The 19,049-nt window shown below is 42.1% G+C and overlaps 1 protein-coding gene across 4 annotated transcripts in view; it reads right to left on the bottom strand.

Moving 5' to 3' along the window:
• The window catches only part of LOC121539129 (calpain-3-like), a 64,749-nt gene that overhangs the window by 30,537 nt on the left and 15,163 nt on the right, over positions 1–19,049 (bottom strand). For all 4 annotated transcript variants that reach the window (XM_041847398.2, XM_041847400.2, XM_041847397.2 and 1 more), the window contains exons 5-9: positions 18,207–18,375; positions 8,175–8,258; positions 2,869–2,963; positions 1,664–1,741; positions 19–179 (exon numbers count right to left, since the gene is read on the bottom strand). In XM_041847398.2, the coding sequence (XP_041703332.1) occupies positions 19–179; positions 1,664–1,741; positions 2,869–2,963; positions 8,175–8,258; positions 18,207–18,375 (587 nt within the window). The remainder of the gene's footprint in view (positions 1–18; positions 180–1,663; positions 1,742–2,868; positions 2,964–8,174; positions 8,259–18,206; positions 18,376–19,049) is intronic.

Genomic DNA, 19,049 nt, shown 5'->3' with positions numbered 1-19,049 from the left:
TCAGGGGTCATCTCCTACCTGGGTAGTTTCTACAGCCCCCGGCGGAGCAGCCTCTGACCCAGCGACCCTCGTTCACAGACACCGTCCACTTGTGGATCTTATCATCCTCCAGGGCATCAGGGGTCAGGTTGCAGATCTCAATCTTAGTGTAGTTCTTCTTGAAGTCCTCAAAGGACATCCTGGGGAGACGGAGGAGAGGGAGAGGGAGACAGAGAGGGAGAGGGAGTCAGAGGAGAGGGAGACAGAGGAGAGGGAGACAGAGGAGAGGGAGACAGAGGAGAGGGAGGCAGAGGAGAGGGGGACAGAGGAGAGGGAGACAGAGAGGGAGAGGGAGTCAGAGGAGAGGGAGACAGAGGAGAGGGAGACAGAGGAGAGGGAGACAGAGGAGAGGGAGACAGAGGAGAGAGGAGAGGGCGACAGAGACGAGGGAGTCAGAGGAGAGGGAGACAGAGGAGAGGGAGACAGAGGAGAGGGAGGCAGAGGAGAGGGGGACAGAGGAGAGGGAGACAGATTCGAGGGAGAGGGAGACAGAGGAGAGGGAGAGGGAGAGGGAGACAGAGGAGAGGGAGGCAGAGGAGGGGGAGGAGAGGGAGACAGAGGAGAGGGAGAGGGAGACAGGAGAAGGAGATAGAAGGGGGAGGCAGAGGAGAGAGGGAGAGGGAGACAGAGGAGAGGGAGACAGAGGAGAGAGGGAGAGGGAGACAGAGGAGGGGGAGAGGAAGAGGGAGAGAGGAGAGGGGAGGGAGAGGGAGAGGGAGAGCGAGAGCGAGAGGGAGAGGGAGACAGAGGAGAGGGAGAGGGAGACAGAGGAGAGGGAGAGGGAGAGAGAGGAGAGGGAGAGGGAGACAGAGGAGAGGGAGAGGGAGACAGAGGAGAGCGAGAGGGAGATGGGAGACAGAGGAGAGGGAGATAGGGAGAGGGGGGAGAGAGAGAGAGAGAGAGAGAGAGAGAGGAGGAGCAGGAGAGGAGGAAGGAGTGGGATTGGTGAGGAGAGGGGGGAGATGAGAGGAGAGGGAGAGGAAGGGGGGAGGGAGACAAGGAGGGTCAAGAATTGGCACGCTCCACTTGATAGTTTGTAATAAAAGGTATTTTGGTGCAGGGTTCAAGGAGAGTCAAGAATTGACACGCTCCACTTGATAGTTTGTAATCAAAGGTCTTTTGGTGCAGGGTTCAAGGAGGGTCAAGAATTGGCACGCCCCACTTGATAGTTTGTAATCAAAGGTCTTTTGGTGCAGGGTTCAAGGAGGGTCAAGAATTGGCACGCTCCACTTGATAGTTTGTAATCAAAGGTCTTTTGGTGCAGGGTTCAAGGAGGGTCAAGAATTGGCATGCTCCACTTGATAGTTTGTAATCAAAGGTATTTTAATGCAGGGTTCAAGGAAGGTCATGAATTGGCACGCTCCACTTGATAGTTTGTAATCAAAGGTCTTTTGGTGCAGGGTTCAAGGAGGGTCAAGAATTGGCATGCTCCACTTGATAGTTTGTAATCAAAGGTATTTTGGTGCAGGGTTCAAGGAAGGTCATGAATTGACTATTTCAGTGAGGTGGGATTTTCCTTTTCCAGTTGAGAGAGAGGAGAGGACATGTAATATGGGTAGAGACAATAAACATCAAGTATCAAGAGCAGCTATGATGACATTGTTGAAAAGAGAAACAGACTCACCAGAACTCACCGTCCTCAGCACTCTGATGCTGGAGCTTGTCCTTCTCTCCCTTAGACAGAGATACCCACTCCTTAGAGCTGTGGGCAGGAGGGAACAACATCAACAACATCATCACTCCTCAGAGCTGTGGACAGGAGGGAACAACATCAACAACATCATAACTCCTTAGAGCTGTGGACAGGAGGGAACAACATCAACAACATCCAAACGGAATAATATGATACATGGACCTTCTCTGACATGGGAATATAATATAATGTAATACAATATAATGTAATGTAATATAATATAATATAATGTAATATAATGTAATATAATATAATGTAATATAATATAATATAATGTAATATAATATAATATATTGTAATGTAATATAATATAATGTAATACAATATAATATAATGTAATATAATATAATATAATATAATATAATGTAATATAATATAATGTAATATAATATAATATAATATAATGTAATATAATATAATATAATGTAATATAATATAATGTAATACAATATAATATAATGTAATATAATATAATATAATATAATGTAATACAATATAATATAATGTAATATAATATAATGTAATACAATATAATGTAATATAATATAATATAATATAATATAATGTAATATAATATAATGTAATACAATATAATATAATGTAATATAATATAATATAATGTAATACAATATAATATAATGTAATATAATATAATATAATATAATACAATACAATATAATATAATGTAATATAATATAATATAATATAATATAATATAATATAATGTAATATAATATAATGTAATATAATATAACATACAGCACTACAATTTGATTCTTCTTTTTTTTACTACTCATTACTTATAGTTTTTTTTGTGCTAAATGTGCTAAATTTAATACATGTGATACATTTAATAAATGTGATAATTGTGATAAATGTGATAAATGTAATAACTGTGCTAAATGTGCTAAATGTCATAAATTGACTTTTGATATGAAATATCTGATATGAAAAGATTTGATGTGATTGGTCAAAAGACCAATTAGTGGAAAAAATATCAGAATTGGGCTCCCTGTGTAAACGCAGCCTTGTATTGGGAATGCTAGCATGGATATCGGAAAGCAACCTGTGTCTATCACTGGTGCCAGTTCAATCAACCAGCCAGTCAATCAATCAATCAATCAAGCGTATCGTACTTGTCACTCCAGGGCCCGTTCCACTCCACCTGTCCCCAGGGGTTCCTGAGGCGCACCAGACGCACCTTAGACTCTTTGTGAAGGGACTGCTTACACTGAGGAGAAACACACAACGGTCCATGTAACAATCACAACGGCAACAAACACTGGCTGCTTGAGTCAGCTTTGGTAGCAGTAAAAAACATTAAAATGGCCTACAGTCATCTCAAACCACAACTCCATACACATGGTCTACCTATATAATAATGTAGTGTATCTCATGGTCTATCTAATAATGTAGTGCATCTCATGGTCTATCTAATAATGTAGTGCATCTCATGGTCTATCTAATAATGTAGTGTATCTCATGGTCTATCTATCTAATAATGTAGTGCATCTCATGGTCTATCTAATAATGTAGTGTATCTCATGGTCTATCTATCTAATAATGTAGTGTATCTCATGGTCTATCTATCTAATAATGTAGTGCATCTCATGGTCTATCTAATAATGTAGTGCATCTCATGGTCTATCTAATGATGTAGTGCATCTCATGGTCTATCTATCTAATAATGTAGTGTATCTCATGGTCTATCTAATAATGTAGTGCATCTCATGGTCTATCTAATAATGTAGTGCATCTCATGGTCTATCAATCTTATGATGTAGTGTATCTCATGGTCTATCAATCTTATGATGTAGTGTATCTCATGGTCTATCTATCTAATAATGTAGTGTATCTCATGGTCTATCTATCTAATAATGTAGTGTATCTCATGGTCTATCTAATAATGTAGTGTATCTCATGGTCTATCAATCTTATGATGTAGTGTATCTCATGGTCTATCTATCTAATAATGTAGTGCATCTCATGGTTTATCTAATAATGTAGTGCATCTCATGGTCTGTCTATCTAATAATGTAGTGTATCTCATGGTCTGTCTAATAATGTAGTGTATCTCATGGTCTATCTAATAATGTAGTGTATCTCATGGTCTATCTATCTAATAATGTAGTGTATCTCATGGTCTATCTATCTAATAATGTAGTGCATCTCATGGTCTATCTAATAATGTAGTGCATCTCATGGTCTATCTATCTAATAATGTAGTGCATCTCATGGTCTATCTATCTAATAATGTAGTGTATCTCATGGTCTATCTAATAATGTAGTGTATCTCATGGTCTATCTATCTAATAATGTAGTGCATCTCATGGTCTATCTAATAATGTAGTGTATCTCATGGTCTATCTATCTAATAATGTAGTGCATCTCATGGTCTATCTAATAATGTAGTGTATCTCATGGTCTATCTATCTAATAATGTAGTGTATCTCATGGTCTATCTAATAAGGTAGTGTATCTCATGGTCTATCTATCTAATAATGTAGTGTATCTCATGGTCTATCTATCTAATAATGTAGTGTATCTCATGGTCTATCTAATAAGGTAGTGTATCTCATGGTCTATCTAATAATGTAGTGCATCTCATGGTCTATCTATCTAATAATGTAGTGTATCTCATGGTCTATCTAATAATGTAGTGCATCTCATGGTCTATCTATCTAATAATGTAGTGTATCTCATGGTCTATCAATCTTATGATGTAGTGTATCTCATGGTCTATCTATCTAATAATGTAGTGCATCTCATGGTCTATCTATCTAATAATGTAGTGTATCTCATGGTCTATCTAATAATGTAGTGCATCTCATGGTCTATCTATCTAATAATGTAGTGTATCTCATGGTCTATCTAATAATGTAGTGCATCTCATGGTCTGTCTATCTAATAATGTAGTGTATCTCATGGTCTGTCTAATAATGTAGTGTATCGCATGGTCTATCTAATAATGTAGTGCATCTCATGGTCTATCTAATAATGTAGTGCATCTCATGGTCTATCTATCTAATAATGTAGTGCATCTCATGGTCTATCTATCTAATAATGTAGTGCATCTCATGGTCTATCTATCTAATAATGTAGTGTATCTCATGGTCTATCTATCTAATAATGTAGTGCATCTCATGGTCTATCTATCTAATAATGTAGTGTATCTCATGGTCTATCAATCTTATGATGTAGTGTATCTCATGGTCTGTCTAATAATGTAGTGTATCTCATGGTCTATCTAATAATGTAGTGTATCTCATGGTCTATCTATCTAATAATGTAGTGCATCTCATGGTCTATCTATCTAATAATGTAGTGTATCTCATGGTCTATCAATCTTATGATGTAGTGTATCTCATGGTCTATCTAATAATGTAGTGTATCTCATGGTCTATCTAATAATGTTGTGCATCTCAGGGTCTATCTATCTAATAATGTAGTGTATCTCATAGTCTCTCTAATAATGTAGTGCATCTCATGGTCTATCTAATGATGTAGTGCATCTCATGGTCTATCTATCTAATAATGTAGTGTATCTCATGGTCTATCTAATAATGTAGTGCATCTCATGGTCTATCTATCTAATAATGTAGTGTATCTCATGGTCTCTCTAATAATGTAGTGTATCTCATGATCTATCTATCTAATAATGTAGTGCATCTCATGGTCTATCTATCTAATAATGTAGTGTATCTCATGGTCTATCTAATAATGTAGTGCATCTCATGGTCTATCTATCTAATAATGTAGTGTATCTCATGGTCTATCTAATAATGTAGTGTATCTCATGGTCTATCTAATAATGTAGTGTATCTCATGGTCTATCTATCTAATAATGTAGTGCATCTCATGGTCTATCTAATAATGTAGTGTATCTCATGGTCTATCTATCTAATAATGTAGTGTATCTCATGGTCTATCTATCTAATAATGTAGTGTATCTCATGATCTATATATCTAATAATGTAGTGTATCTCATGGTCTATCTATCTAATAATGTAGTGCATCTCATGGTCTATCTAATAATGTAGTGCATCTCATGGTCTATCTATCTAATAATGTAGTGTATCTCATGGTCTCTCTAATAATGTAGTGCATCTCATGGTCTATCTAATGATGTAGTGCATCTCATGGTCTATCTATCTAATAATGTAGTGTATCTCATGGTCTATCTAATAATGTAGTGTATCTCATGGTCTATCTATCTAATAATGTAGTGTATCTCATAGTCTCTCTAATAATGTAGTGCATCTCATGGTCTATCTAATGATGTAGTGCATCTCATGGTCTATCTATCTAATAATGTAGTGTATCTCATGGTCTATCTAATAATGTAGTGCATCTCATGGTCTATCTATCTAATAATGTAGTGTATCTCATGGTCTCTCTAATAATGTAGTGTATCTCATGATCTATCTATCTAATAATGTAGTGCATCTCATGGTCTATCTATCTAATAATGTAGTGTATCTCATGGTCTATCTAATAATGTAGTGCATCTCATGGTCTATCTATCTAATAATGTAGTGTATCTCATGGTCTATCTAAAAATGTAGTGCATCTCATGGTCTATCTATCTAATAGTGTAGTGTATCTCATGGTCTCTCTAATGATGTAGTTTATCTCATGGTCTATCTATCTAATAATGTAGTGTATCTCATGATCTATCTATCTAATAATGTAGTGTATCTCATGGTCTATATATCTAATAATGTAGTGTATCTCATGGTCTCTCTAATAATGTAGTGCATCTCATGGTCTATCTATCTAATAATGTAGTGTATCTCATGATCTATCTATCTAATAATGTAGTGCATCTCATGGTCTATCTAATAATGTAGTGTATCTCATGGTCTATCTAATAATGTAGTGTATCTCATGGTCTATCTATCTAATAATGTAGTGTATCTCATGGGCTATCTATCTAATAATGTAGTGTATCTCATGGTCTATCTATCTAATAATGTAGTGCATCTCATGGTCTATCTAATAATGTAGTGTATCTCATGATCTATCTATCTAATAATGTAGTGTATCTCATGGTCTATCTATCTAATAATGTAGTGTATCTCATGGTCTCTCTAATAATGTAGTGCATCTCATGGTCTATCTAGCTAATAATGTAGTGTATCTCATGATCTATCTATCTAATAATGTAGTGTATCTCATGGTCTATCTATCTAATAATGTAGTGTATCTCATGGTCTCTCTATCTAATAATGTAGTGCATCTCATGGTCTCTCTAATAATGTAGTGCATCTCATGGTCTATCTATCTAATAATGTAGTGTATCTCATGGTCTATCTATCTAATAATGTAGTGCATCTCATGGTCTATCTATCTAATAATGTAGTGTATCTCATGGTCTATCTAATAATGTAGTGTATCTCATGGTCTATCTAATAATGTAGTGCATCTCATGGTCTATCTAATAATGTAGTGTATCTCATGGTCTATCTATCTAATAATGTAGTGTATCTCATGGTCTATCTAATAATGTAGTGTATCTCATGGTCTATCTATCTAATAATGTAGTGTATCTCATGGTCTATCTAATAATGTAGTGCATCTCATGGTCTATCTAATAATGTAGTGTATCTCATGGTCTATCTATCTAATAATGTAGTGTATCTCATGGTCTATCTAATAATGTAGTGTATCTCATGGTCTATCTAATAATGTAGTGTATCTCATGGTCTATCTATCTAATAATGTAGTGTATCTCATGGTCTATCTAATAATGTAGTGTATCTCATGGTCTATCTATCTAATAATGTAGTGTATCTCATGGTCTATCTATCTAATAATGTAGTGTATCTCATGGTCTATCTAATAATGTAGTGTATCTCATGGTCTATCTATCTAATAATGTAGTGTATCTCATGGTCTATCTAATAATGTAGTGTATCTCATGGTCTATCTAATAATGTAGTGCATCTCATGGTCTATCTATCTAATAATGTAGTGTATCTCATGGTCTATCTATCTAATAATGTAGTGTATCTCATGGTCTATCTATCTAATAATGTAGTGCATCTCATGGTCTATCTAATAATGTAGTGTATCTCATGGTCTATCTATCTAATAATGTAGTGTATCTCATGGTCTATTTAATAATGTAATGCATCTCATGGTCTATCTAATAATGTAGTGCATCTCATGGTCTATCTATCTAATAATGTAGTGTATCTCATGGTCTATCTAATAATGTAGTGTATCTCATGGTCTATCTATCTAATAATGTAGTGTATCTCATGGTCTATCTAATAATGTAGTGTATATACAGCAATCACAAGATAATAAATAAATAAATGCCATTTACTAGACGCTTCTGTCCAAAGCGACTTAGTTATGCGTGAATACATTTTACGTATATGTGCGGCCCCTAGCGGGAATCCAACCCACGACCACTGTTACTATAGTTCTATCTCACCTCGTTAACGGCAGTCACAGAGTAGGCGTGGCCCTTCACAAGGCCCGTCACTGTACGGGTCTCAAAGCGAGCAGGAACCAGGGACTGGGGGATGGAATAGACAACAACACATGAATCACATAGCTGGTCCTCACTATACCAGCCACAACAGCATCCGCTGAGAGGCCATTCCTCACTATACAAGCCACAACAGCATCCGCTGAGAGGCCATTTCTGTCATTTCCTGAGCTGAAACGGATAAGACATACAATCTAAACTGGACTTTGTTTTTAAGTAAACATCAGAGCCAGTGTTTATCTACAGTAGCGCCGTCTACTATTATTACATTACATGTCTATTGTGGAAGTATACACTCACCGGACAGTTTATTAGGTACACCACCCCGTTCACAAAAATGTAGGTTAAGATTTTAGGTTTTAGGTTTAATTTTATCCGCACCAAAGAAAAGAAGTGAAAGACAAAACAGTCCAGATAAAAACTGGTATAAACGGTGTGGTGGTGGGGTTGGAAACCCATAAGGGCTGATATATGAAAACCACACCACATATATAAATACAAAAAAATAAGTTTCTTCAATCAGTTAAACAGCATATTAATTATAATGTACATGATATACTCAGTATACAAGAAAAAACATGTTTGATTATGTGAGAGTGGGTTAGGCTACATGGAGGGGATTACTGGGTAGTTTGGTTCATCAGGCTGACCCCCAGTCTTCATGGAGGGGATTATTGGGTAGTTTGGTTCATCAGGCTGACCCCCAGTCTTCATGGAGGGGATTATTGGGTAGTTTGGTTCATCAGGCTGACCCCCAGTCTTCATGGAGGGGATTATTGGGTAGTTTGGTTCATCAGGCTGACCCCCAGTCTTCATGGAGGGGATTATTGGGTAGTTTGGTTCATCAGGCTGACCCCCAGTCTTCATGGAGGGGATTATTGGGTAGGTTGGTTCATCAGGCTGACCCCCAGTCTTCATGGAGGGGATTATTGGGTAGTTTGGTTCATCAGGCTGACCCCCAGTCTTCATGGAGGGGATTATTGGGTAGTTTGGTTCATCAGGCTGACCCCCAGTCTTCATGGAGGGGATTACTGGGTAGTTTGGTTCATCAGGCTGACCCCAGTCTTCATGGAGGGGATTATTGGGTAGTTTGGTTCATCAGGCTGACCCCCAGTCTTCATGGAGGGGATTATTGGGTAGTTTGGTTCATCAGGCTGACCCCCAGTCTTCATGGAGGGGATTATTGGGTAGTTTGGTTCATCAGGCTGAACCCCAGTCTTCATGGAGGGGATTACTGGGTAGTTTGGTTCATCAGGCTGACCCCCAGTCTTCATGGAGGGGATTATTGGGTAGTTTGGTTCATCAGGCTGACCCCCAGTCTTCATGGAGGGGATTATTGGGTAGTTTGGCTCATCAGGCTGACCCCCAGTCTTCATGGAGGGGATTATTGGGTAGTTTGGCTCATCAGGCTGACCCCCAGTCTTCATGGAGGGGATTATTGGGTAGTTTGGCTCATCAGGCTGACCCCCAGTCTTCATGGAGGGGATTATTGGGTAGTTTGGCTCATCAGGCTGACCCCCAGTCTTCATGGAGGGGATTATTGGGTAGTTTGGCTCATCAGGCTGACCCCCAGTCTTCATGGAGGGGATTACTGAGTAGTTTGGTTCATCAGGCTGACCCCCAGTCTTCGCTTGAAGATATTGAGGGATGATGATGTTTTGGCAATGTGAAGATAAGAATTCTGATAGAGAATTGACTATGTGCAGCAGTGGGGAGGGTGACGGTTATCACAGTGTCTTTCCTCCCGAGTGGGGCAGTGGTCTAAGGCACTGCATCGCAGTGCTAGCTGTGCCACTAGAGATCCTGGTTCGAATCCAGGCTCTGTCGTAGCCGGCCTCGACCGGGAGACCCATGGGGCGGCGCACAGTTGGCCCAGCGTCGTCCAGGGTAGGGGAGGGAATGGCCGGCAGGGATGTAGCTCAGTTAATAGAGCATGGCGTTTGCAACGCCAGGGTTGTGGGTTCGATTCCCACGGGGGGCCAGTATGAAAAATGTAAAAAATAATGTATGCACTCACTAACTGTAAGTCGCTCTGGATAAGAGCGTCTGCTAAATGACTAAAATGTAAAAATGTAAATATAGATGGATTTCAGAATTAACCTGGAAGAATCCATTGAAGGGTTTAGGTAAACTGTCTGGGAGGTATTTGTAGATGAAAGTGCATAATTGGTGTACATTAATGTCGTAAATAGACAAGATATTGAGTTTCTTAAACAAAGGTGCAGATGGAGCCAGGAGATGGCTAGTCTTGTCTAGTAGGAGGCATATGTACTGGCCCAGACAATATTACAGTAAATGAGTTATGGGTAAGTTAAGCTATAGTATAGAGTTAGGTTCGCTCCTACAGACAGTGAGTCACGTGGCCGTGGCTTGCTATATAAAGCAGGCATCCAGGCATTCAGTTACTGTTTTGATTGAACGTTAGAATGGGCAAAACGAGTGACCAGAGCGACTTTGAGCGTGGTATGATGAACTATTGGATATCAGAGCGGCGGTAACTCACCAGCACTACCAGCACTACCAGCATTACGACCAGGAACACGACTTTCCCGAAGCGGATCCTTTGTTCGCACCCCCCAGGGCAATTGAACTGATTCCAGATTCCACCACCCACCGCTTCCGAGTATACTACTCGCTAATGTTCAGTCTCTGGATAATAAAGTTGACGAGCTCAGGGCGAGGGTTCCTTACCAGAGAGATATCAGGGATTGTAACATCCTCTGTTTCACGGAAACATGGCTCTCTCGGGATATACTGTCCGAGTCAGTCCAGCCAGTTGGGTTCTCTGTTCATCGTGCAGACGGGAATAAATATCTATCCGGGAAGCTGAAGGGCGGAGGTGTGTGTTTTATGATTAACGACTCATGGTGTAATTGTAGTAACATACAGGAACTCAAGTCCTTCTGTTCACCCGACCCAGAATATCTCACAATCAAATGCCGACCGTATTATCTCCCAAGATAATTCTCTTTGGTTATAGTCACGGCCGTGTATATCCCCCCTCAAGCCGATACCACGACGGCCCTCAAAGAACTTCAATGGACTTTATGCAAACTGGAAACCACATATCCTGAGGCTGCATTTATTGTTGCTGGGGATTTTAACAAAGCAAATATGAGGAAAAGGCTGCCGAAGTTCTATCAACACATTGACTGTAGTACTCGCGCTCCTAAAACACTCGACCACTGCTACTCCAACATCCGGGATGCATACAAGGCCCTCCCCCGCCCTCCTTTCGGCAAATCTGACCACGACTCCATTTTGCTCCTCCCTTCCTATAGGCAGAAACTCAAACAGGAAGTACCCGTGCTAAGGACAATTCAACGCTGGTCTGACCAATCAGAATCCACGCTTCAAGATTGTTTTGAACACGCGGACTGGGATATGTTCCGGGTAGCTTCAGAGAATAATATTGACATATATACTGATACGGTGACTGAGTTTATCAGGAAGATAAAGAGAATGACACAAATACTAATTTTCACAATGTCTGCTGCCTCAGTTTTGATTATGGCAATTTGCATGTACTCCAGAATGTCATGAAGAGTGATCAGATGAATTGCAATTAATTGCAAAGTCCCTCTTTGCCATGAAAATGAACTTAATCCCCCAAAAACATTTCCACTGCATTTCCGCCCTGCCACAAAAGGACCAGCTGCCATCATGTCAGTGATTCTCTCATTAACACAGGTGAGAGTGTTGACGAGGGAGAGATCACTCTGTCATGCTGATTGAGTTAGAATAACAGACTGGAAGCTTTAAAAGGAGGGTGGTGCTTGAAATCATTGTTCTTCCTCTGTTAACCATGGTTACCTGCAAGGAAACACGTGCCGTCATTATTGCTTTGCACAAAAAGGGCTTCACAGGCAAGGATATTGCTGCTAGTAAGATTGCACCTAAATCAACCATTTATCGGATTATCAAGAACTTCAAGGAGAGAGGTTCAATTGTTGTGAAGAAGGCGTCAGGGCACCCAAGAAAAGTCCAGCAAGCGCCAGGACCGTCTCCTAAAGTTGATTCAGCTGCGGGATCGGGGCACCACTAGTGCAGAACTTGCTCAGGAATGGCAGCAGGCAGGTGTGAGTGCATCTGCACGCACAGTGAGGCGAAGACTTTTGGAGGATGGCCTGGTGTCAAGAAGGGCAACAAAGAAGCCACTTCTCTCCAGGAAAAACATCAGGGACAGACTGATATTCTGCAAAAGGTAAAGGTAAAAGTAAAAGGTACAGGGAATGGACTGCTGATGACTGAGGTAAATCATATCATTTTCTCTGATGAATCCCCTTTCCGATTGTTTGGGGCATCCGGAAAACACCTTGTCCTGAGAAGACAAGGTGAGCGCTACCATCAGTCCTGTGTCATGCCAACAGTAAAGCATCCTGAGACCATTCATGTGTGGGGTTGCTTCTCAGACAAGGGAGTGGGCTCACTCACAATTTTGCCTAAGAACACAACCATGAATAAAGAATGGTACCAACACATCCTCCGAGAGAAACTTCTCCTAACCATCCAAGAACAGTTTGGTGACGACCAATGCCTTTTCCAGCATGATGGAGCACCTTGCCATAAGGCAAAAGTGAGAACTAAGTGGCTTGGGGAACAAAACATCGACATTTTGGGTCCATGGCCAGGAAACTCCCCAGACCTTAATCCCATTGAGAATTTGTGGTTGGTCCTCAAGAGGCGGGTGGACAAACAAAAACCCACAAATTCTGACAAACTCCAAGCATTGATTATGCAAGAATAGGCTGCCATCAGTCAGGATGTGGCCCAGAAGTTAATTAACAGCATGCCAGGGCGGATTGCAGAGGTCTTGAAAAAGAAGTGTCAACACCGCAAATATTGACTCTTTGCATAAACTTAATGTAATTGTCAATAAAAGCCTTTGACACTTATGGAATGCTTGTAATTATACTTCAGTATACCATAGTAACATCTGACAAAAATATCTCCAATACTTGTGTAATTCTCAAAACGTTTGACCACAACTGTATAGGAGATGTTGTACCTGTGACTACTAAAACCAACCCTAACCAGAAACCGTGGATAGATGGCAGCATTCGCGCAAAACTGAAAGCGCGAACCACCGCATTTAACCATGGCAAGGTGACTGGGATATGGCCGAATACAAACAGTGTAGTTATTCCCTCCGTAAGGCAAAAGGTAAATATAGGGACAAAGTGGAGTCGCTAAACAAGTTCTTCGCTTTGAGGATAACACAGGGCCACCGACGGGGCTTTGAGGATAACACAGGGCCACCGACGGGGCTTTGAGGATAACACAGGGCCACCGACGGGGCTTTGAGGATAACACAGTGCCACCGACGGGGCTTTGAGGATAACACAGGGCCACCGACGGGGCTTTGAGGATAACACAGGGCCACCGACGGGGCTTTGAGGATAACACAGGGCCACCGACGGGGCTTTGAGGATAACAAAGTGCCACCGACGCGGCCCACTACCAAGGGCCCGCTTTGAGGATAACACAGGGCCACCGACGGGGCTTTGAGGATAACAAAGTGCCACCGACGCGGCCCACTACCAAGGGCCCGCTTTGAGGATAACACAGGGCCACCGACGGGGCCTTGAGGATAACACAGGGCCACCGACGCGGCTTTGAGGATAACACAGTGCCACCGACGCGGCTTTGAGGATAACACAGTGCCACCGACGCGGCCCACTACCAAGGGCCCGCTTTGAGAATAACACAGTGCCACCGACGCGGCCCACTACCAAGGGCCCGCTTTGAGGATAACACAGTGCCACCGACGCGGCCCACTACCAAGGGCCCGCTTTGAGGATAACACAGGGCCACCGACGCGGCCAGCTACCAAGGACTGTGGGCTCTCCTTCTCCGTGGTCGACGTGAGTAAGACATTTAAGCGTGTTAACCCTCGCAAGGCTGCCAGCCCAGATGGCATCCCTAGCCGTGTCCTCAGAGCATGTGCAGACCAGCTGGCTTGTGTGTTTACGGACATATTAAATCTCTCCCAATCCCAGTCTGCTGTCCCCACATGATTCAAGATGGCCACCATTGTCCCTGTACCCAAGAAAGCAAAGGTAACTGAACTAAATGACTTTCGCCCCGTAGCACTCACCTCTGTCATCATGAAGTGCTTTGAGAGACTAGTCAAGGATCATATCACCTCTACCTTACAGGACACCCTAGACCCACTTCAATTTGCTTACCGCCCCAATAGATCCACAGACGATGCAATCGCCATCACACTGCACACTGCCCTATCCCATCTGGACAAGAGGAATACCTATGTAAGGATGCTGTTCATTGACTATAGCTCAGCATTCAACACCATAGTACCCTCCAAGCTCATCATTAAGCTCGAGGCCCTGGGTCTGAACCCCGCCCTGTGCAACTGGGTCCTGGACTTCCTGACGGGCCGCCCCCAGGTGGTGAAGGTAGGAAACAACACCTCCATTTCGCTGATCCTTAACACTAGGGCCCCACAAGGGTGCGTGCTCAGCCCCCTTTTGTATTCCCTGTTCACCCATGACTGCGTGGCCAAGTAGGCCTCCAACTCAATCATCAAGTTTGTAGACGACACAACAGTAGTAGGCTTGATTACCAACAATGACGAGACCGCCTACAGGGAGGAGGTGAGGGCTCTGGGAGTGTGGTGCCAGGAATATAACCTCTCACTCAACATCAACAAAACAAAGGAGCTGATCGTGGACTTCAGGAAACAGCAGAGGGAGCACCCCCCTATTCACATCGACGGGACCGCAGTGGAGAAGGTGGAAAGCTTCAAGTTCCTTGGCGTACACTTCACTGACAAACTGAAATCGTCCACCCACGCAGACAGTGTGGTGAAGAAGGGGCAACAGCTCCTCTTCAACCTCAGGAGGCTGAAGAAATTTGGCTTGGCACCTAAAACCCTCACACACTTTTACAGATGCACAATTTAGAGCATCCTGTTGGGCTGTTTCACCGCCTGGTATGGCAACTACACCGCCCGCAACAGCAGGGCTCTCCAGAGGGTGGTACGGTCTGCCCAACGCATCACTGGGGGCAAACTACCCGCCCTCCAGGACACCTACAGCACCCGATGTCACAGGAAGGCCAAAAAGATCATCAAGGATATCAACTACCCGAGCCACTGCCTGTTCACCCCGCTATCATCCAGAAGGCGAGGTCAGTACAGGTGCATCAAAGCTGGGACCGAGAGACTGAAAAACTGCTTCTATCTCAAGGCCATCAGACTGTTAAATAGCCATCACTAGCACATTAGAGGCTGCTGCCTATATACATTGATTAGAAATCACTGGCCACTTTAATAAATGGAACACTAGCCACTTTAATCATGTTTACATATCTTGCATTACTCATCTCATATGTATATACTGTATTCCATACTATTCTACTGTATCTTAGTCTATGCCACTCTGACATTGCTCGTCCATATATTTATTTATATATTCTTAATTCCATTGCTTTACTTAGATTTGTGTGTATTGGGTATATGTTGTGAAATTGTTAGATATTACTGCACTGTCAGAGCTAGAAACACAGGAATTTCGCTACACCCGCAATAACATCTGCTAAAAACGTGTATGTGACCAATAAGATTTGATTTGAAAGACCAGGGAGCTTTTCCAATGCCTCACAAATAAGGGCACCTATTGGTAGATGCCAATAGGCATGGTGAAGTTATTAATTACACTTTGGATGGTGTATCAATACACCCAATCACTACAAAGATACAGGCGTCCTTCCTAACTCAGTTGCCAGAGAGGAAGGAAACCTCTCAGGGATTTCACCATGAGGCCAATGGTGATTTTAAACCAGTTACAGAGTTAAATGGTTGTGACAGCAGAAAACTCAGGAAAGATCAAAAACATTGCAGTTACTCCATAATACTAACCTAATTGACAGAGTGAAGAGAAGGAAGTCTGTACAGAAGAACAATATTCCAAAACATGTATCCTGTTTCCTGTTTGCAACAAGGCACTAAAGTAATACTGCAAAATGTGGCAAAGAAATACAAAGCATTATGGTTGGGCTCTTGGAGGGTTGGAGCCCCCCTGCTGGCTTTGCATCTCAGTACTCTACTTGTCCACGACCCACATGCTGGTCCTCTGTAGCTCAGTTGGTAGAGCATGACCCATGCAGCTTTAAAAAGACAGCCTCAATGGTGCTGCCTGTTCTGTCACAGACTCCATCATGTCACAGATACAACGATTTAGCCACACAACACAAACTCTATGGGATCAATTGTTTCAGTTGTGACATTTTGCAGTTCTGACTTATTTTGGACTTTAAATAATCCCCATAGCTACCACATGTCTGGTTGAGGTCCAACACGACACGTCACTGAGTAACACTCTTCATATTTTCAAGCAAGGTGGTGGCTGCATCATGTTATGGGTGTGCTTGTCATCGGCAAGGACCAGGGAGTTTTTTACGATTAAAAAACTGAAATAGAGCTAAGCACAGGCAAAATCCTAGAGGAAGACCTGGTTCAGTCTGCTTTCCACCAGACACTGGGAGACAAATCCACGTTTCAGCAGGACAATAACCTAAAACGCCAATTATACACTGGAGTTACTTACCAAGATGACACTGAATGTTCCTGAGTACCCTAGTTACAGTTTTGATTTAAATTGGCTTGAAAATCTATTGCAAGATTTGAAAATTGCTGTCTAGCAATGATCAAAAACCAACTTGACAGAGTTTGAAGAATTCTGAAAAGAATAATGGGCAAATATTGCACAATCCAGGTTCGCAAAGCTCTTAGAGACTTACCCAGAAAGACTCACAGCTGTAATCGCTGCCAAAGGTGATTCTAACATGTATTGACTCAGGGGATTGATTATTTATCTAATCAAAATATAATTATTAGTGTTTTATTTTCCATAAAACATTTTATTTGAATAGTTCCCACTATTCTTGTATTTTGTACATGTTTTTATTGGACAGGACAGTGAGTAGAGGGGGCAGGAAAGAGAGAAGACAGCTGTGGCCGTGTCCGAACTCTGGCTACTTACTAAATCTGCATACTGTATACTACTCATACTATTTAGAACGTACTGTATACTACTCATACTATTTAGAACGTACTGTATACTACTGATACTATTTAGAACGTACTGTATACTACTCATACTATTTAGAACGTACTGTATACTACTCATACTATTTAGAACGTACTGTATACTACTCATACTATTTAGAACGTACTGTATACTACTCATACTATTTAGAACGTACTGTTTAGTAAAAAACGAATGCTGTAAGCAACAAATATCAGCATCCTAGACTTCTCCTACTGAGAATGCTTCATCTAATGCGCAATTGCGTTGATTCCTGCCATTGGTTAATTTTGGTACAACGTGTCCCCTCAGCTGATTATCAGCTATTGTCAGACATACGTGGGTCTCAAAATAAAATTATCTTCCTCAATAGTATGCAATTCTACTAGATGAAAAGCCAAAATGAGTATGACATCTTGGCATTTAAAGCATACTGCATTTTAGAAATCTCACATACTATGAAACATTATTTGTTCGCATTCCCAAAATGCCTACCATTTAGAACACAAGCATGAGTATTCGGACATGGCCATTGTGTCAATTAGGCAGTGGGACAGATTTGTACCCACACCGACACGGTACATATGTGCACTGAGTACGGGTCAGGTGACGGGTCAGGTGACGGGTCAGGTGACGGGTCTGGTGACGGGTCAGGTGACGGGTCTGGTGACGGGTCAGGTGACGGGTCTGGTGACGGGTCAGGTGATGGGTCAGGTGATGGGTCAGGTGACGGGTCTGGTGACGGGTCAGGTGACGGGTCTGGTGACGGGTCAGGTGACGGGTCAGGTGACGGGTCAGGTGATGGTTCAGAATCATAAATGAAGAGAGAGGCTCCCTGATGGGCTGCTCTATTGACGTGAGTCTCTTCAATTACGGTTTGTGAGACCGGTTGAAGTAAGGGATCACGCTCCTAAGGTCAGAGACTCACGTCGATAGAGCAGCCCATCATAGAGCCACTCTCCAGGGCCTTCTTCATGATCTTGTACAGCTCCTTGGGCGCCTCCTTCATCTCATAGAACTCTGTCACTCCCCCGGTGAAGTCTTCCATGGCCTCCGTGGTGTTGCCGCCCTTCAGGGCCTCATAGGAACCGTGAAGCCTGGGGAGGGGGGGTGGAAGAGTGAGGGTTAGGGTCGTGGTTTGGGAAACCCTGATGTAGACTATAGTCTGATCTATCTAGACTTGTATAGGGTTAGGGTAAAGGTTACCTACTTGGTGTAGGGTTAGGGTAAAGGTTACCTACTTGGTGTAGGGTTAGGGTAAAGGTTACCTACTTGGTGTAGGGTTAGGGTAAAGGTTACCTACTTGGTGTAGGGTTGGGGTTAGGGTTACCTACTTGGTGTAGGGTTAGGGTTACCTACTTGGTGTAGGGTTAGGGTTAGGGTTACCTACTTGGTGTAGGGTTAGGGTTACCTACTTGGTGTAGGGTTAGGGTTAGGGTTACCTACTTGGTGTAGAGTTGGGGTTAGGGTTACCTACTTGGTGTAGGGTTAGGGTTAGGGTTACCTACTTGGTGTAGGGTTAGGGTTACCTACTTGGTGTAGGGTTAGGGTTAGGGTTACCTACTTGGTGTAGGGTTAGGGTTACCTACTTGGTGTAGGATTAGGGTAAAGGTTACCTACTTGGTGTAGGGTTAGGGTTACCTACTTGGTGTAGGGTTGGGGTTAGGGTTACCTACTTGGTGTAGGGTTGGGGTTAGGGTTACCTACTTGGTGTAGGGTTAGGGTTACCTACTTGGTGTAGGGTTAGGGTTAGGGTTACCTACTTGGTGTA

The sequence above is a fragment of the Coregonus clupeaformis genome, unplaced genomic scaffold (genome assembly GCF_020615455.1).
Source record: "Coregonus clupeaformis isolate EN_2021a unplaced genomic scaffold, ASM2061545v1 scaf0430, whole genome shotgun sequence".
Lineage (NCBI taxonomy): Eukaryota > Metazoa > Chordata > Actinopteri > Salmoniformes > Salmonidae > Coregonus > Coregonus clupeaformis.
Note: the sequence above shows the minus strand (reverse complement) of the source record. Positions and strands in the feature narration are given on the sequence as shown.